Below are 15,344 nucleotides of genomic sequence, written 5' to 3' on the forward strand. Positions count from 1 at the left end.
AAAATGACACGAGCATGATTGTACCATGTTGTACATGAGGGAGGGTGTTAAGGAGTGACAAGAATGGATATGGCTACACAGCATGATTTTGGTTCGGAAAAGCAAAATGGGGGAAAAAGTTGGCTGGTCTAACTGCTTCGCCCGGCGGTTGTGCTTTACCACTTCTATATACCGGTTTCTTTTGTCCAACACAGGCCACAAGCATATGCAATATGCATAGAGGTTTTGGCACGAGCCATCGAACAAAACTAACTCCCTCCGGGTTACCAACGAGCCGCAGACTCATGCCGAACTGATGTCGCAGCCGATTCTCTTACCCCTGACCAGCCGAGTTCTCAAGCAAAACAAAAGTCCATATGCATCCAAATGAGCAGCCTGAGTAGACGGTGTTATCCAATGCTCTGAGGCGTTGACGCTGTACTCGGAGAGTTTTCAGACACGCCATTTCCATCACTTTCTCTGCGCTTGCGTTCAGGATATCGTTGATGATGGGTGCCGAATAGGGCAAGCCGTTTTGTTTCTCGAGTCGGCACTCAAACCAGCTGTAGCCAATCACGAGGCTGAACCGGGGGGAGACGATTCGCGCTAACGGACTGTCGGGACACGCCATGTAATCACTCGGAGCCAATTAGAGTTCGACTTTGGCGTTCGCCTTCCTTTGAGACCCTGGCAAATTGTCGATTCGGCCCATCAAAAACTGGCCTCGGCGACCTCAATTTTTCGAGGGGCGCAGCCGAGGACAAAAGGAAAGGATGATGCATTGCCCATCACCGCCGTTGCACTGAGCCCGCTCCCCGCACTGCATCATGCGCAGGAACTCAACGGCCCCAGGCAAATGTCTCGGCCACTTGGTAGGGCGATGGCGACGTAGTACTCCGTATCATCCCAGTTCGAGCATTGCTTGCAGGATCGGATGTGACGAGGCTTGCCCCGCTGCAAGCCATGGATTGAACTCAGATCTTGTCAAACGCGAGATGAGATCACTTCCTCGGCAGGCCAATCAGCATAGAGAGAAGGTACAAGACAGGTCGGCCGTTACCGTTACTTCCGGAGGCGGACCCGACACAGCACAGATTCCCCGGCCGTGCGAGACAAAGATATCACGGCAGAGAGAAAGAAGCGTCAGGTACTCAGTCTCGAGTCCATTTATTCAACAACTGATGAGACAAAATCGAAGCAGCAACATGCACTGTACGGAGTCGGAATGGCTGTTACCCGCAAGGCGCTTCAACGGTGGATTCTCATTTTGATCATGGCTGATCGACGACCATGTTACCCTGGGAGGGGCGCCCATCCGGCGACTACGGATATACATGTATGTACGTCCGTAGATCCGTACCAAAACCCTGATTTACATCTCGGTTACGGTTCCTCTTCGGGCGGACGCATGTCCTTGTACAACGAGCTCATTTGCCAAAGCTTGGATATTTTGTGCACGTCAAATTACGAAGGTGCTGCTACAAATACTTGCCCGAACCACTATTTTGCTGAGAACCTCCGCCGGCGCGGATAATACGGAGGAGGTAGGATGGATCGATCGGCTGTCACTCCCCTCGGCAGAAACGAGACCCGGCGCCATGGGTCAGGTACTGCGCTTCACCCGATTTCGATTCGACAGCCGCGAAAACAGGGGTTCAACAACCACCCCCTGTCGTGCATCCTGCTGGCCTGCCGGAGTTCACCAATTCCAAAAAAGACGAACTGGGAACCGATCAGCAGTCGCCGCATCGTCGATCTCAACACAGCATCAAGAACCTCCACTGGCGACCTCCTGGCCCCCCGGCACGAGAGCCGAATCGCCGAGGCGGCTGACCAAAGTTCTGTTGCACACATCAGGTCTCCCTAAGTAAGGTAGAGAGAGATATCAGTACTTACAGCGTTACTGGCCTGCCAACTTGTCAGCGCAAGAAAGACCGCGGGGCTTTGCCGATTCAGGACGGTTGCAGGTGGCTTCGGGAGACCCCTAAGGCTTCAAGCCCTTCCAGGGTTCTCGCGTAAGCTAATAGGCACGCGGCGAGGACACAGTGAAGTCGATGGACCAACTCGGCCGTTTGCGTGGGAGTGGATTGGTAAGTGTGAGCAAACGACAGAAAATTGTGTACCTGGTGTTTACTGCCCCGGCCGTCAGTCCAAGCCTTTCAAAGTTTCTGAAACTGAACTGTGGAAGAAGGACGGGAGAGTTCTTCCAGCTTGGGAACATGATCGACTCAGAATGGAAGCGCTCTAGATCCGAGTCCTGGGAAGGAGCAATGGCACGTTTGTCCTTTGTCCAGGCAGCATGATCACTCGCAAGTACCGCTCCACCCAGGCTGTTAGTGCAGGCCAAAATAATGTAAGCTATGTGAAAGTCATCCTCTCAACTAACGCTTTCAATAAACAGACGAGTCGAGGTACATCGACTGGAGCAACACCGAGCACGCGGGTGCCTGTGCTCTCTGCATTCAAGCTCGGGGCTTCCAGAGTACGGTTTCAAACACTTCAGGGCTGACTTGTGCAAACTTAAAGCTTGTTTCTCGGAGACAAGATGTATGTCTCAAAGCTCAAACTCTCTGCAAACGTCCAAGACACAGAGCTGTGTCCCGACGTATGGTCGCCGTGGTTGTTGCCGTGTACTTGCTCAACGAACACAACAGGGTTAAGGGACTCTTCCAGTTGGGTTTTTGAATGACTCGGTGGGCAGTTGATTGCCCGAGTAGTCTTGTAGAACTTAAAAGGACTGGGGACTGGCAACGGAAGGGGTCCTTCTGGAGCTCTACCATTCGGGACACCTCTCAACAACACATCAAAGCACTCAAACTCGTCTATGGTGCAGTGGTAGAACCGTGAGCCAACTGGAATCAGCCGCTGGGCTGCGAAGCCGCGCACGGCCTGCAGAGCGAGCACAGTTCTCTTCTTGATTCCAATACGTAGCACGCCTCTTCTGTTCTTTGACCGCTGTTCAAGATGCTTGACAGAAGCTAAACCTGCTTGGTACTCCAGCACTACCCGCAACGACCAGCAAAGCGGTAACTCAGTGGCCTACCACAAGTCCATCTTCACATGTGTCCGTGCTTCGACCGAGAGTGGCAGTATGATATATCCTCCATATGCTCAGCCATCGACATGTAGACATGGAGCTGACATCTGCCAATAGCCGATGAGGCTAAAACAGAGTCATCGCGTTAAATGGAGCAAGGGTTTCTGACACAGGTATAGTTGGAATGTTGCGAGAAGTGCACCTTGGAGACGTCAGAGTCACTGGAGGAACCACGAGTGCTCGTTGTTGACGAGGAGAACGCTACACGCACGGTAGGCCTGTGGATAAGCGCGCCTAGAGAGAAAATCGGCTTTCCGAGTACCTCCCCTCATTACCTATCCTCGTGGCCCCTCCGAGCCAGCGGCAGCAGCTTCTTCTCCTTGGCCGCAGTCTTCTTCCGCCTCCTCTCAATCGCCTTGTCCACCTGCTTCTTCTTCATGCCCTGGAACTGCTCAACGAGCGCCCTCTTCTTCTGCTCCGACCGCTTGAGGTAGAAGGGCGTCTTGCCCTGCCGCACGAGCTCCTTCTCCTTCTTGCGGTGCTCCTCGAGCACGGCCCGCTCGCGGTCCTTGCGCTCCTGCGCCTTCTTGCGGCTCTCCATCGCCATCAGCGCCCGCTGCAGCTTCTCCTTCTGCGCCGCGTCCTTGGTCTTCTTGATGGCCTCCCGCACCTGCTGCATCTCAGACTCGCGGTACTCCTCCAGAAAGGCATACGCCTTGCGCGCCTTGATTTCGTCAATCTTGCTGCCGCCGCCCGTGGTAGAGGTCGCGCCGGCGCCCGGGCCGAGGGGTATGAAGCGCGGGTCGCGCGGCTGGGGCTTCTTAGTCTCGGCTGTGACCGTCAAGAAGTCGCGCTTGCGGGAGACGGGCTTTTTGGCCGTCATTTCCACTGGGGCGTGTTTACTACTTCGTTTCTCGGGCTTCTTGAAGGTGGGCTTGGTTGGGTGGCCGTATCCCTCGTCTTCTTTGTCTTTGGCTTTGTCGTCGCCTTGGCGCTTGGATGATGAGGAGCCCACGGCTGCTTGGGCTTTGGCCAGGGCGCCGAACGACAGTTGGGAGGCATCGATGTGCGGCGTGTCGTCATCCTCATCATCACCCTCCTCCTCCTCCGAAGAACCTGATGCTGATTTTGAGTCATCCTGTCCTGTCCTTAGTATCTAATTGCATGACTAAAGCCAGGGAGGTGCCTGAGACTTACCCGTCCGCTGCCACTGCCCGACTCATCATCACTCAGCTCCTCGTCCTCCTCATTATCTGAGGCCGAGGGCCCAGCACCCTCTTCACTGGGTGACTCGCTCGCGTCATCCTCAATGTCCGATTCAGGCTCTGGTTCATATCTTGGTCTGACCCTCCGCTGCAATAGACTGGATGGCGGGACTTTTCGCTTGACCGATGACATGGTGAGGTGTGGAGAGTCTGCTTGCCAAGCGCAGATTTCAGTGCGTTTGTCTTTCTGCTATTCAGTCGAATGCGCTATCGAAGGCTGCAATACAATTGCCAACTCTGAACTAGGGGTTGTTCCGGTTGCCTTTGTGGTGGTAGTTCCAGTCATGAGAATGAAAAAATCCCCAACGCCGTTGAAGTTGGAAACCTTTCGAGACGCTCGTGCACCAACGGAAAGGCTATGAGAAGGGGGAAGGGGTTAAAGCAGACAGCCCCACTTCTCGGTGTCTTGGACTTGCTGAACCAAACTCGGCTCGGACGCCGAAATGCGTAAATAACACCTTACGAGGAAGCAGCCCGGAGCCGAATTTCACGATGAATGGTACTTTTCGGTACTACCAGTAGCCTACTATGTCGTCCGTATTTCTGACTGTCACACAAAGCACTTCCGCAATAGACAAGACGGCCTTTCCAGCATTCACTCGCGGTTTATTTCATTTACGACAGGGAGACTAAGCCCCCAAGCAGAGCGCCATCACCGCTATCATAGAAACACTCTAAGCGGTATACCGAGGTATATTGACTTTTGAAGAACCACGTTGCTCCCAAAGTCTCGTGCGTTACACCGTCCAACTCAAACCACCTTCCCCTTCCCAAGACTAACCAACACCCTACTATCAAGACGGTTCCGTCCAATTGACCACGTCCATGACCTGTCCCGCCGTAGGATGCGAGTATCCTATCCTCAGCCGCAACCGCAGAGGCTACAACAACAACAAAGTCAGCATACAAAACAGGACACACACTCCGAGACGGCGTTGCTGAGGGGGGAGAAAGAAGAAAAACCAAGAGTAACTTACCCCTCTGCAACCGGCAACCCTCATCATCTGTGTCGCCTCGGCGCCCACTCCAATCTCGCTCGACGAGATGCTCAACAGCTGCAGCTTCTGCGTCTTTGGCACAGCCGCCTGCAGCCCGACACCTGACAGCGGACCGCCGGCCCCCGTGTTCCTGAACCGGGCCGTGGCCTGGATCGTGCCCTCGGCATTCCGCTGTGTCTGGATGATGATGTTGAGACCATTGTTATCGTAACACGGGTGGCCTGCTGGCACGGATGCGGCAGCTGCTGCTGCCTGTGGAGGAGGCGAGGCTGTAGTTGCGAAGAGATCGGCGCTCGGGGGAGGCCGTGCCGCGGCACTTTGGGCGGGAGATGGCGTAGAGACGGGACCCTGGGAGAACAAGTCCATGATGGAGGCGACGTTGGATTGAGCAGGAGGAGAGGCGGTGGGAGGGGGCGAGGTCGTACCGCCGAGTATATCGGCAAGCAGATCCGCATTCCCGCTGCCGTTGACCGGCGCTGGCGTGGGAGCGCTGCTGTCGCCCATGAGGTCGAAGAGCAGATCCTCCTCCTTTGGCTTCATGACCTTGGATTTCCTGTTAGCCGCCTTGATCGTCTTTCTGGCCGCCTCACCCAGGACACGTGACTCCTCCTTGATTTGGGGCGGCGGCATCTTCTCCAACACGCCTCGCCGGATCTGGTCGAATGAAAACAGATTGCTAAACTCGACAGCGCGTTGCTGAACTTCGACATCCAGACTTGTCTGGTGGTTCTGTAGGATGCGGCGGATTCGCTCGATCTGAGCAGCGTCGGATAACCTGGTTGTAAGCTTCACCAGGGCTGTAATGAGGTACTCGGTGGTAACCTGGGTGGCGTAGCTGCTATTCAGGATGGTAGAAAACAAGTCGACAACCTCGTACTCCTTGATCTCCTGGACGAGCTCCTCCTCCTCGTACTGGCCGCCCCTGAGAAGTGCTTCACCATACTCGCCGATGCACCATGCGCCTGCCTGCGTCAAGCTTTCCTGAGTGATATCTTTCTTGAGGTTTGCGTACAGCTTCTGTACCGCGTAGGTTTGTAGTTCAGGGGTGGTGGCAATGAGACGGACAAAGGACGAGAGGATCGGCTCCTTGACGTAGTTGCCCGCCAGTGTGACGACTCGCAGCATGGTATCGAAGTGCCACCGCTTGTTGGGAGCATACCGGTCAGCGGCAACGCCGATCTGAGTGGTCATGGTCGGCTTGAACTCGTTATCGGCCACCTCGAGGAAAGCCAGCAGCTCGCGGATCAGTACGCGGACGTTGCTCTCGTTGATAAGAGTAAAACTCAAATCCAGGGCTCTCCTCCTGATGCTAATATCGGGATCCCTCAAACACTCCAAAATCGTATTTCGGTGTCTTTGAACGGCGTTGGTGTCGATGGCCACCACCTTGACGAGCGTGTTTAGCGCAACATAGCGGATGTTGTTGTCCTTGTTGGTCAGGAATTTGCCCAGAATGTTGACACCCAACACGCGCAGGCCCGAGTCCGCCTCAATATCAAGGATGGTCCGCACCGCTTCGTAAAGAATCGAGTTTCCGACGTTCTTGGAAGAGTCGGTGTTGGTGGCGACCTGGGCCAGGATGTCGTTGATCTGCTCGGTAACCTGAGCATCGCCGCGGGCCAGGACTCGAAGCAACCGTAGAAGCTTGACCTGCAAAAAGGGGTCTGTGATGCCAGTGACATCGTGCTCCGGCGCGTAGCCCGAGGAGGCCAACCCCTTCAGCGTCCTCACAAGCACGGGCACAAACTGCTTGAACTTATCCACGATGCCTTCCTCTCCACCTTCGGCCTCGTCGGCCTCGCAGAGACTGGTGACCAAAGTGAGGCCGCAGAGAAGCACCCCGTGGTTCCTGTCTGATAGCAATTGGGTCGCCTTCTCGATGAAGTGTTCCTGCAAGTCTGGGACCTTTCTGCATATGCGCATGGCGCAAAGGGCTGCTTTCCGTCGGATGTAGGGGTTCGCCGTGGATATCAAATTTTCGATCTCGGTGAACAGGTCTCTGGACATCTCGACGGAGGCGATGTTGCCCAGGGTGCAAAGGGCGAGGCCGACGACATATTGGTTCGAGTGTGACAGGTCACTAGCCAACACGACATCAGTAAGTTGCCCATATTCATGTGCGTCCGGCGCACCACAAGTAATGCGCACGCACTTTTTGAGAGAGTTTGTAACCAGCGTCAGGACTTCCTGGTTCTCGTCAAGCAGCAAGCTGGTCGCCAAGTGTCCCAACCGCTTGTCGGCGAAGCGGGGCGAGGCAAGAAGCTTCAGACACTCGATTTGACCGAAATGGGTTCGCTCGCCGAGGGTGAAGAGGTAGAGGAGTTTTGCCACGTTGTTCCGCCTGCGAAGCAGTCCATCAGCATGCCGGACATCCCCGAGTGGTTCTGCCCGCCCATAAGTACCTGACGCCGTGGTCTGCGCTCTCCTCCCTGAAACTCGCCCGGATGGCTGCACTCTCCTTCTGGATGACGGCCCTCTCATCCGCAATGGTCTTAGCAGCGCGCACGTTGCGAATGAACTGTTTGACTGTGAGGCGTGAAAAAAGCGGTTAGCTGCTAGCTGAGTCGCTTCCATTGTTGCCATTCCCTGGAGAGGGAGTCGGCGGCCATGACACTCACGGGAGCTCATGATCGGAATGGTTCAGGGCCCGCAAGGGGGCCTAAAGGCGAGGTATGTCCAGTTTTTGAGGACGGCCGCGGCGGGAATATGCGGTAGATGATTTGTTTCAGTCGTTGAGCTCTACCCGCATCACGAACCCCCAGAGATGGCTTGCGATGTGGCACCGCCGTCCTTCCTCAGCTCGGCAGCTGGCTCCAACTGGCGGTAAAATAGGTGCCTGAGGCAGCAACAAGAGATGGGGCTTGAAGTGGAGTCGCTGCTTCTCTTTCGCCTTTACCTAATCGGGGAGTCGAATCTCAACTTCATAACTGGGAAGCATTCAACCTTCTACGAAGCCAACTTAAGGCACCTCAAACAGACTTTATCTTGTGAGTCTCGAGATACCGAGACGCTGACACCGTTGATTGTCTACGCTCATGAAGATCTTTAGCTTGATCAAATGCTTTTCTCTGGTGCTGCTCCAGCACGCAGCGATGCTAGGTTGACTCCAGGCGGCTCAGTACAACCACTCTCTTTGGGCTCGTCCATATTATCCCTGCCCAGAAAACACGGGGTTTCTCGAAGAAGGGACGGCAAACGAGGGGGCGTCTATAGGATTTTGTGCGTTCCCCTCTGAGGGCTGCAGTCCATGACATGTTCCTTCCCTCAGCACCGCTATTCCGTCAACCAGGTGCGAACTTCTCGAGTTCCAGTCTTGCGCAACGTCGGCACGCCGGGCATTGTCCTACAGCTCTTGATCTTAGCCATCACGGGAGGCTTGGACCCAGGTCGTCGTGGCGGCGGAGGCCAAGACACAGCAGGTGAGATGGAAAGCAAACAGCGGGGAGAGATTCGATGCCAGATGATATATACGCGGTGATGCATTTGAAGTTTCTTTGAAGAGCATTGTAGAGGAGCCTCCAAGTAGTCCGTACTTACAAAGGCGGCTCACCACAATGGAGTCGGCGATGGCGCCCTTCAACGATCAGGGGCCTGCTCGACTGCGCCTCAGCCCCTTTTGCTGGTAGCGTTTTCTACTGGCAATGATGCCCGAAACCACAACTAGTCGGCGCCGGAGGACTCTTGAGTCCCTGAATTCTGGAACCGCCTTGATAAGGCCCGACGTGATGGCCTGGATCGTGGGATTGGCGCCATCCATGCTAGCCAAGTGTCCTCGGGAGGAGGCACCTTGGATGTCTTTAACACTGGCAGAGGGAAAGTACGTCGCATTCATGCATTGACTGTAAGTCACAGTCAACCTAGTACCCAACATATAGGACTTACCTATAGCTGGGTGTTCAGACACCTAGATGGGCAAAGAAATGCGCATACATTTCAGTGTTACATCGGTCTAACCCTAGCCGTCCTGTTGTGCTATTCAGACCTTCATTCTTCCGGTGTGTTGCTGTGCATTTGAAGGTGAGGCAGAGTACATGCATTTGCGATGCATCAGCTCAGCCCTGGCAAAGTTACATACTTACGACCATCTTGGCCTGCAGCCAAGCGCTCGTAATCCTTATAGGGCTGAAGGTAAATCATCCCGCCGCACACGCAGGAAGGGGGAGAAGGTACCAGAGATCGAAATGGCAGTTGATGCGCGGCGAAGGTGCCGCTAATCCAGCACTGCCACAATCCACCTGCATGGCTGACACCACGGGTTCCATAGGGCTGGGCCGCCAGGACAGGTCGGGCGGGAAGTGACGTCCCGCTAACGTACTTGAATGGTTGGGAGACGAACGATGCCACGACTAACCTGGAAAATGGTCTGCGGGGAGAATTGGCGGGTGTATTGCCAGAAGTGCAGATGCCGGTCGTGAGCGAATAACGGCCTCTGGAATATAGCTCTCTGCAGACACGGCTTTCATTATCATCCAAGCTAAAAGGGAAGGCAACGCGGCTTGCTGTTGTCACGTTCCTTAGTATCTGCCAGTGCTTGACCCCGGCTGAGAGAAGGGACGGCTCCAAGCATGTGGAAACGTGAATCGGATTCCATCCGCGAAATATCAAACCCTCCGCGCCAAGCTGCTAGAAGCCACCCGGGTTCCATCCAGAATAATTGTAGAAAGTCAAATCCGAAAGAGAGAGGACCCAGACTCGTAGCCGGCATCGGTACCGGGTTGACGGAGATGGGCCTTTACTACTTCTGCATCATAAGCTGGACGAACTCGTTATCTGAAAACCGTTAGCAATTGACGTTGATGTCTGATATCTGATGAGGCGACCCACAGTCAATACGCCCATCACCATCCTGGTCGGCCTCGCGGATCATCTCGTCGACCTCGTCATCGGTAAGCTTCTCACCGATCGAGGTCATGACGTGCCGCAGCTCGGCAGCCGAGATGAAACCGTTGTTGTCGCGGTCGAAGACCTGAGTCACGGTTGTTAAATCAGTCCGGAATTTGGCATCTGCAAGGAAATGGTACCTTGAATGCTTCGCGAATCTCCTCCTCCGAATCAGTGTCCTTCATCTTCCTCGCCATCATTGTGAGAAACTCTGGTGGCTGTCAGCAACCTGTCGCCGCCCGTTGGAACGTTGTCCGTACCTGGGAAATCAATGGTGCCATTGTTGTCAGCGTCCACCTCGTTGATCATGTCCTGCAGCTCCGACTCGGAGGGGTTTTGGCCGAGGGAGCGCATAACGGTGCCCAACTCTTTGGTTGTGATTTGTCCTGATGACGTCTTTAGCATTTCTCCGTTATACCATGTTGCGCATTACGGGCTTTAAGAGCCCCCGGGGTCTGGTCGCGGGTACAAGGGGAATTTAAGGCGTGCGGGGGTCGAAGCTCGGAAGTTGGGAGTACTGACCGTCACCGTCCTTGTCCTATCATGAGGTTAGCACGCGCCGGGGAATTCAGCAATAGCGGGAAAGTCCAATACTTACGAAGAGAGAGAAGGCCTCCTTAAACTCAGAGACCTGCTCTTCAGTAAGGGAGTCCGCCTGTTGTTGAAAGCATTGTCAGCTCGTCGTGCAATGACGATGGATATATGCAGCCCGACTGTGTCCCGGCGAGGGGCTGAGATAGCTCAGCAGAATCGCAAAGTTCAAGACTAACCATTTTGATCGGTTGATCGTGCGGGTAGGTAAAGAATGAAAGGTCTTAGTCGCAGTCGTGCTGCAGATCTTCGCAGAAGTTCAGAGCTATGGTTTGGGCAGCGGTGTTGCGGGACCTGTGTCGTGGTGTTTTAGAGACGAGACGCAACCTGGAGATTTCAAGAAAGGGATGCGGGGCGCCCTCCTCCCAAAAAGAGGGCCTGGGCTGGCGGCTCTTTGCAGGGTCCCGTCTCTCGCACTCTCGAACATCTTCGCATGCTCCTGGCTCCCCGCTGGCACACTGATCCCAGCCAGGAGTCCAAGCATTCAATTGGCTCACGCATTGACGCCCCACAGCTTCAAGCAGCTGCCAGGCGCCTCGCAGCTGGCGGCGGCTTTGTCCTCATGTCCTTCGACTGGCAATGCTGTCCTGCTTCGTCATCATCTTCCATCCAGCTGAAACCCAGTGTCCCGCAGCGCCCGGAGCTAAGCAGACAGCTGGCGCATTCTCAATAACAAGCTACGATGTGATGCCGCTTGGCCCAGTCTTTGCCAGCAACTTACAAGACGGCTCAATTCTCATTCGCGAGCTTTCGGGCGGAGTGAGGGGATCTTCATCCCCTTCCGGCGTCCGCCATGTGGCGAGACCGGACGAATCTGTATGGGCGCTGACCGACAATAGAGCATTGGATAGACGGGCTGACTCTGCCGACAGCTACATCTCGTACCGGCAATCCTACGCCCACCACCCGACCCAGCGCAACCGGTATGGACGATCCAACGCGGGCGACCGCTTCGGCGGCGCCGGGGCGAGCACGGGGGTGCTGTTTGCGGCGGACGAGGACAGGCGGGGACTCCTGTCCTCCGGTGCCTATGATGTGGATGACGGCGATGCGGTGATCGAAATGGACCTCCTGCCCCCGCGCTGGGCCGACGTGTCGGACGAGGTGACGGAGTTGCTAGCCGACATCGCGAGCAAGAGCCAGAAACTGGAACGACTGCACCAGAAGCATGTCTTGCCGGGATTCAACGACGAGGAGACGAAGAAGGCCGAGGAGGGAGAGATAGAACGGTTGACGCAGGAGATCACCCGTGGGTTTCACGATTGCCGTCGGTGCATTCAACGCATCGAGCAGATGGTACGGGAGGGCAAGGCGAACGGCCAGATGAGCCGTGCGGAAGAGACCATGGCAAAAAACATCAAGGTCAACCTCGCCGCGAGGATTCAGGAGGCAAGCGCTGGGTTCCGCAAGAAGCAGAGCGCATATCTCAAGAGTAGGACGACCTGCGATCCAATGCTCTGGGGCAGAACGCTGACATTATCTTGCAGAGCTAAGAGGTATGGCCGGATTAGCCAGTCCAGTAGAACGTGGCTCTACTCCGCTAGCCGGGGGAGGCTACACCGATCCGTCGCTTCTCGAATCCGACGCGGACCGAACTTATTCGCAGTCAGCGCTTCAGGCACCAACCCACCAGAAGCTCCTACAGTCCAATGACGTCGCGATATCCCAACGCGAACGGGAGATCGAGGAGATCGCCCAGGGCATCATTGAACTCGCAGACCTCTTCCGGGATCTGCAGACCATGGTCATCGATCAAGGGACCATGCTTGACCGTATCGACTACAACGTGGAACGCATGGCCATCGATGTGAAGGAAGCCGAAAAGGAGATTAAAACAGCCGAGGGGTATCAGAAGAAGACGACGAAGAGGAAGATTATATTCCTTCTGCTGCTGATCATTGCCGCCATGATAATATTACTCGTCATCAAACCGAAGAAGCACCGGCCTGCGGTCGACGAGAGCTCGGGAAGAGAGAGTTAGGGAAATGGAATCTACAGTCTTGCCAAGTGAGGATTTGAGCGCTTTATCTTGTGATTGCGCTCGTGTATAAGAAATAAGGTATTCATAGAGAGGGGACTTGGCGCTAGGTGTCATACCCTCGGGTTCTCAAGATGGACGGTGGGGGATGTGTTTCGGTCTCTTTGCAAACCATTGAATCTTCGGTGAGAGATATGGAATTGCCTGCAGGAGCTTTGGACATCAGCAATTTCTTTGTGATGTGGTGGGCGGATGCTAGGGTGGGCATTGAGAACACGGTGCAATGTTCATGTGTACAGCATCAAATGCACCTCAAACCATTACGTCTTCATTATTCCTTGAGGTAAATGCTTTAAAACACCCTTCTGTTCTTCTGTTGTTGGCTCATCAGTCGCACACAAAACCCTGGCTCATCCAACGTTCGCCAACCCTGAGCATTGACCATCCAGTTTCGGCCCACTCGTCATGCAGCGCCAACTTCCGAGCTCACCAGCAAGCAACACACATCACCACCCAGCTCGGTCTTTGCCCATCACCAGCACCATCTCGGACCACACACCAACTCCACTCTCTCAAAATGGGGTAAGCAGCCAATCCCGACGGCCAGCGTTGCCAGCCGTAGAGACAACGGGCAACTGCAAATTCGCAATGTCACCGGAAGCTGGGGGAATGAATTACCGCGCAGTCGTACGATTCAGAACAAATCGCTGACGGGCATTTACTCTCGCCAACATAGTCTCGTCGACGCGAAGAACAAGGTCCCCGAGTATCAGCGGGCTTACCAGCATGCCTACAATGCGCACACGCGCATCTGGAGGATCGTGAGTACCTTCCATGCCGGTCGGCGAACGGGGGGAGGCCGGGATTGGGGTGGATGGATGGAGCAGTGGATGCGAGGGGCGGGCAAACGCAGAGGGAGAGGGAGTACCTGGAGGGCAACAGGACAGCTGGCTGACAGAATGGCCATGCGCTGAAACACAGAACCCTCGCAGCCGTATGCTGCTGACTCCTTACAACATCCTCCTGTGGGGCACCACCGCTGGTATGGCATCGACAAGCCCTTTCATGGTAATAATGGATTTGCTGACTGCAGGTGTGATGTATTCAGCTACCATGTACGCCATGGGCCGCAGGATCTTCGGCAAGAACACCTGGTTCAGCGACTAAGGTGCGTCGCTGCGATTAGGAGGGGTTATAGAGGGCGGGTCTTGTATGTGTATTGCACGGAACGGACTAGAGCGGGAAACGGGGTTCCCTGGGGCTGATTACAAGAGGAAGAACAACACAGGGTTTGTCTCGAATGTTTTCTATGGACGAATGAAGGAAGTCAGAGATGCATAAACCGTGGTCCCTCGTTTTCTCCGACGCCTCCACTGCCACTCCGAAGTCCCTGTCACTGCAGATCGACGTTCTCTTTCTAAAAGTACATCACGTGCGGTTTCACTGATTATCATTGCCACCGTTGAGGGCCTAGACGATGCCGGGCCTCGATGGTGCCGGTTCCGAAAGGCTGCAGACTTGTTCCTCTATCCCATAATTGCATGTCCGGTACCTCTAATACCCCTCAGCCCCAGGCGCCTTCTCGTCCTTACGTAGGCTCATCAGCAGCTCGCGGAAGCGCTCCTTGCCTGAGCCAGCCGCACCGCCCTTCGCGCCCTTTCCGCTAACGTCGACCAGCTTCGAGATGCGCTCCCAACTCGTGCCGCCCGATGTGGTGTCCTCTCGCTTGGCGAGGAACTCCTCGGCCTCCTTGCGGGTCTGAGCAATCATCTTCTCCTTTTTGTTGTTGTAGTTCTCGTAGAAGTCGTCGATGTTTTGCTGGGCTTCCCGGATCGTCTCTGCCCGCTGCTGGGCGAATTGCTCTGCCCGCTTCGCAAGCTGGGCGTCCCGCCTTTCGCGACACGCCTTGATCACCTCGGGCTCCTCCTCCTCCTCGGTGTAGGCTTGGTATCCGGAGTTGTATGAGATCGAGGGTCCTGTGATGGTTCCGCCGGGCGCGACGGCCTGCAGTTTGGGCAAGGTTAGATGCAGTCGTGAGCTGCTAGTAGCGCAGATGACCATACCTCATTTTGGCTGGTAATGTCGGGAAACTGGCTCTCAAATGCAACGTTGCCGCCCGGGGAACTGACACCGCCGCCTCCTAGCAGATCATCGGTCCCATCGTCGAAGCCAGCATCCTCGACTGTCGCAAACTGGTTGGCGTCGTCCCCAAGAATCGCCTTCTCCCGCTCCAAGAAGTTGCTCGCCGACGGTACGTCCGATGTGTCCCGAACATCGGTGTGGGCTATACACCGGGTCAGAAACAATGCCATGATTTGGTAGAGGCACCGCTCAACTTACCACCCGAGTCGAACTCCTCCAACGAGGGGAATCGGTCAGCCATGTTGACAACCGGAAAATCAACTATGGCTCGAGACTTGAAATCCTTTTGCGAAAAAGTGGCTGATCAGGTGTGTTGATGCGGTGGTCTCAAGATTTTGAAAGGTGCCCTGAGGTGCTTGCGCGAGGTTGCTGTGTTGCGCTGGCTCCGGAGGATAAGATATTGCAATACCGGGGTGTTCGCGATGTCGCATTCATCTATCAGCTTCGGCTAGGACTAAAACGTTGTCTCGGAT

The 15,344-nt window shown here is 55.2% G+C and overlaps 7 protein-coding genes across 7 annotated transcripts; 3 read left to right on the forward strand and 4 right to left on the reverse strand.

Annotated features, from left to right (window-relative positions):
• Window positions 1-706: 706 nt before the first annotated feature.
• On the forward strand, window positions 707-1,389 carry N657DRAFT_212718 (uncharacterized protein). The gene has a single exon (XM_062786258.1). It carries the CDS (start codon window positions 807-809, stop codon window positions 1,248-1,250), a length of 444 nt encoding a protein of 147 aa, XP_062651247.1. The 5' UTR covers window positions 707-806; the 3' UTR covers window positions 1,251-1,389.
• A 1,958-nt stretch (window positions 1,390-3,347) lies between these two features.
• Window positions 3,348-4,414, reverse strand: N657DRAFT_678074 (DUF947-domain-containing protein; the record flags this gene model as incomplete). Its single annotated transcript, XM_062796038.1, has 2 exons — window positions 3,348-4,154; window positions 4,214-4,414. The coding sequence occupies 2 exons, from the start codon at window positions 4,412-4,414 to the stop codon at window positions 3,348-3,350; spliced, it is 1,008 nt and encodes a 335-aa protein (XP_062651248.1).
• Window positions 4,415-4,863: 449 nt separating this feature from the next.
• N657DRAFT_641479 (Adaptor protein complex AP-1 gamma subunit) lies at window positions 4,864-8,045 on the reverse strand. The gene is made up of 5 exons (XM_062792153.1): window positions 7,898-8,045; window positions 7,682-7,805; window positions 7,432-7,620; window positions 5,259-7,359; window positions 4,864-5,162 (listed from the first exon to the last, which is right to left on the reverse strand). Exons 1-5 carry the CDS (start codon window positions 7,905-7,907, stop codon window positions 5,076-5,078), a joined length of 2,511 nt encoding a protein of 836 aa, XP_062651249.1. The 5' UTR covers window positions 7,908-8,045; the 3' UTR covers window positions 4,864-5,075.
• Window positions 8,046-9,707: 1,662 nt separating this feature from the next.
• On the reverse strand, window positions 9,708-10,949 carry N657DRAFT_641481 (calmodulin). The gene is made up of 7 exons (XM_062792154.1): window positions 10,931-10,949; window positions 10,759-10,815; window positions 10,683-10,698; window positions 10,421-10,546; window positions 10,301-10,371; window positions 10,104-10,245; window positions 9,708-10,049 (listed from the first exon to the last, which is right to left on the reverse strand). Exons 1-7 carry the CDS (start codon window positions 10,931-10,933, stop codon window positions 10,015-10,017), a joined length of 450 nt encoding a protein of 149 aa, XP_062651250.1. The 5' UTR covers window positions 10,934-10,949; the 3' UTR covers window positions 9,708-10,014.
• A 507-nt stretch (window positions 10,950-11,456) lies between these two features.
• On the forward strand, window positions 11,457-12,872 carry N657DRAFT_212963 (t-SNARE). Its single transcript, XM_062786259.1, has 3 exons — window positions 11,457-11,567; window positions 11,624-12,183; window positions 12,239-12,872. Exons 1-3 carry the CDS (start codon window positions 11,545-11,547, stop codon window positions 12,730-12,732), a joined length of 1,077 nt encoding a protein of 358 aa, XP_062651251.1. The 5' UTR covers window positions 11,457-11,544; the 3' UTR covers window positions 12,733-12,872.
• Window positions 12,873-13,242: 370 nt separating this feature from the next.
• N657DRAFT_641483 (uncharacterized protein) lies at window positions 13,243-14,234 on the forward strand. Its single transcript, XM_062792155.1, has 4 exons — window positions 13,243-13,311; window positions 13,466-13,550; window positions 13,711-13,771; window positions 13,838-14,234. The coding sequence occupies exons 1-4, from the start codon at window positions 13,307-13,309 to the stop codon at window positions 13,894-13,896; spliced, it is 210 nt and encodes a 69-aa protein (XP_062651252.1). The 5' UTR covers window positions 13,243-13,306; the 3' UTR covers window positions 13,897-14,234.
• N657DRAFT_641485 (uncharacterized protein) lies at window positions 13,916-15,180 on the reverse strand. Its single transcript, XM_062792156.1, has 3 exons — window positions 15,070-15,180; window positions 14,793-15,013; window positions 13,916-14,733 (listed from the first exon to the last, which is right to left on the reverse strand). Exons 1-3 carry the CDS (start codon window positions 15,110-15,112, stop codon window positions 14,284-14,286), a joined length of 714 nt encoding a protein of 237 aa, XP_062651253.1. The 5' UTR covers window positions 15,113-15,180; the 3' UTR covers window positions 13,916-14,283.
• Between the last annotated feature and the right edge of the window lie 164 nt (window positions 15,181-15,344).

Source organism: Parathielavia appendiculata (genome assembly GCF_033297405.1).
Source record: "Parathielavia appendiculata strain CBS 731.68 unplaced genomic scaffold N657scaffold_2, whole genome shotgun sequence".
Classification (NCBI taxonomy): domain Eukaryota; kingdom Fungi; phylum Ascomycota; class Sordariomycetes; order Sordariales; family Chaetomiaceae; genus Parathielavia; species Parathielavia appendiculata.

Excerpts from the sequence above, each read along its gene's own strand:
- N657DRAFT_212718 (XM_062786258.1), top strand. The coding sequence starts at position 807 with ATGCGCAGGAACTCAACGGCCCCAGGCAAATGTCTCGGCCACTTGGTA.
- N657DRAFT_641479 (XM_062792153.1), bottom strand. Across the intron at positions 7,621-7,681 it reads AGCGCAGACCACGGCGTCAG|GCGGAACAACGTGGCAAAAC; the intron begins GTACTTATGGGC and ends ACTGCTTCGCAG. Across the intron at positions 5,163-5,258 it reads GGGTTGCCGGTTGCAGAGGG|CCTCTGCGGTTGCGGCTGAG; the intron begins GTAAGTTACTCT and ends TTGTTGTTGTAG.
- N657DRAFT_641481 (XM_062792154.1), bottom strand. Across the intron at positions 10,372-10,420 it reads TGGCACCATTGATTTCCCAG|AGTTTCTCACAATGATGGCG; the intron begins GTACGGACAACG and ends GACAGCCACCAG. Across the intron at positions 10,246-10,300 it reads AGATTCGCGAAGCATTCAAG|GTCTTCGACCGCGACAACAA; the intron begins GTACCATTTCCT and ends ACCGTGACTCAG.
- N657DRAFT_212963 (XM_062786259.1), top strand. The coding sequence starts at position 11,545 with ATGTGGCGAGACCGGACGAATCT. Across the intron at positions 11,568-11,623 it reads TGGCGAGACCGGACGAATCT|CTACATCTCGTACCGGCAAT; the intron begins GTATGGGCGCTG and ends CTCTGCCGACAG. Across the intron at positions 12,184-12,238 it reads GCAGAGCGCATATCTCAAGA|AGCTAAGAGGTATGGCCGGA; the intron begins GTAGGACGACCT and ends ATTATCTTGCAG.
- N657DRAFT_641483 (XM_062792155.1), top strand. Across the intron at positions 13,551-13,710 it reads ACACGCGCATCTGGAGGATC|AACCCTCGCAGCCGTATGCT; the intron begins GTGAGTACCTTC and ends GCTGAAACACAG. Across the intron at positions 13,772-13,837 it reads CCTGTGGGGCACCACCGCTG|CTACCATGTACGCCATGGGC; the intron begins GTATGGCATCGA and ends TGATGTATTCAG.
- N657DRAFT_641485 (XM_062792156.1), bottom strand. The coding sequence starts at position 15,112 with ATGGCTGACCGATTCCCCTCGTTGGAGGAGTTCGACTCGGGTG. Across the intron at positions 15,014-15,069 it reads GGAGGAGTTCGACTCGGGTG|CCCACACCGATGTTCGGGAC; the intron begins GTAAGTTGAGCG and ends CCCGGTGTATAG. Across the intron at positions 14,734-14,792 it reads ACATTACCAGCCAAAATGAG|GCCGTCGCGCCCGGCGGAAC; the intron begins GTATGGTCATCT and ends CCCAAACTGCAG.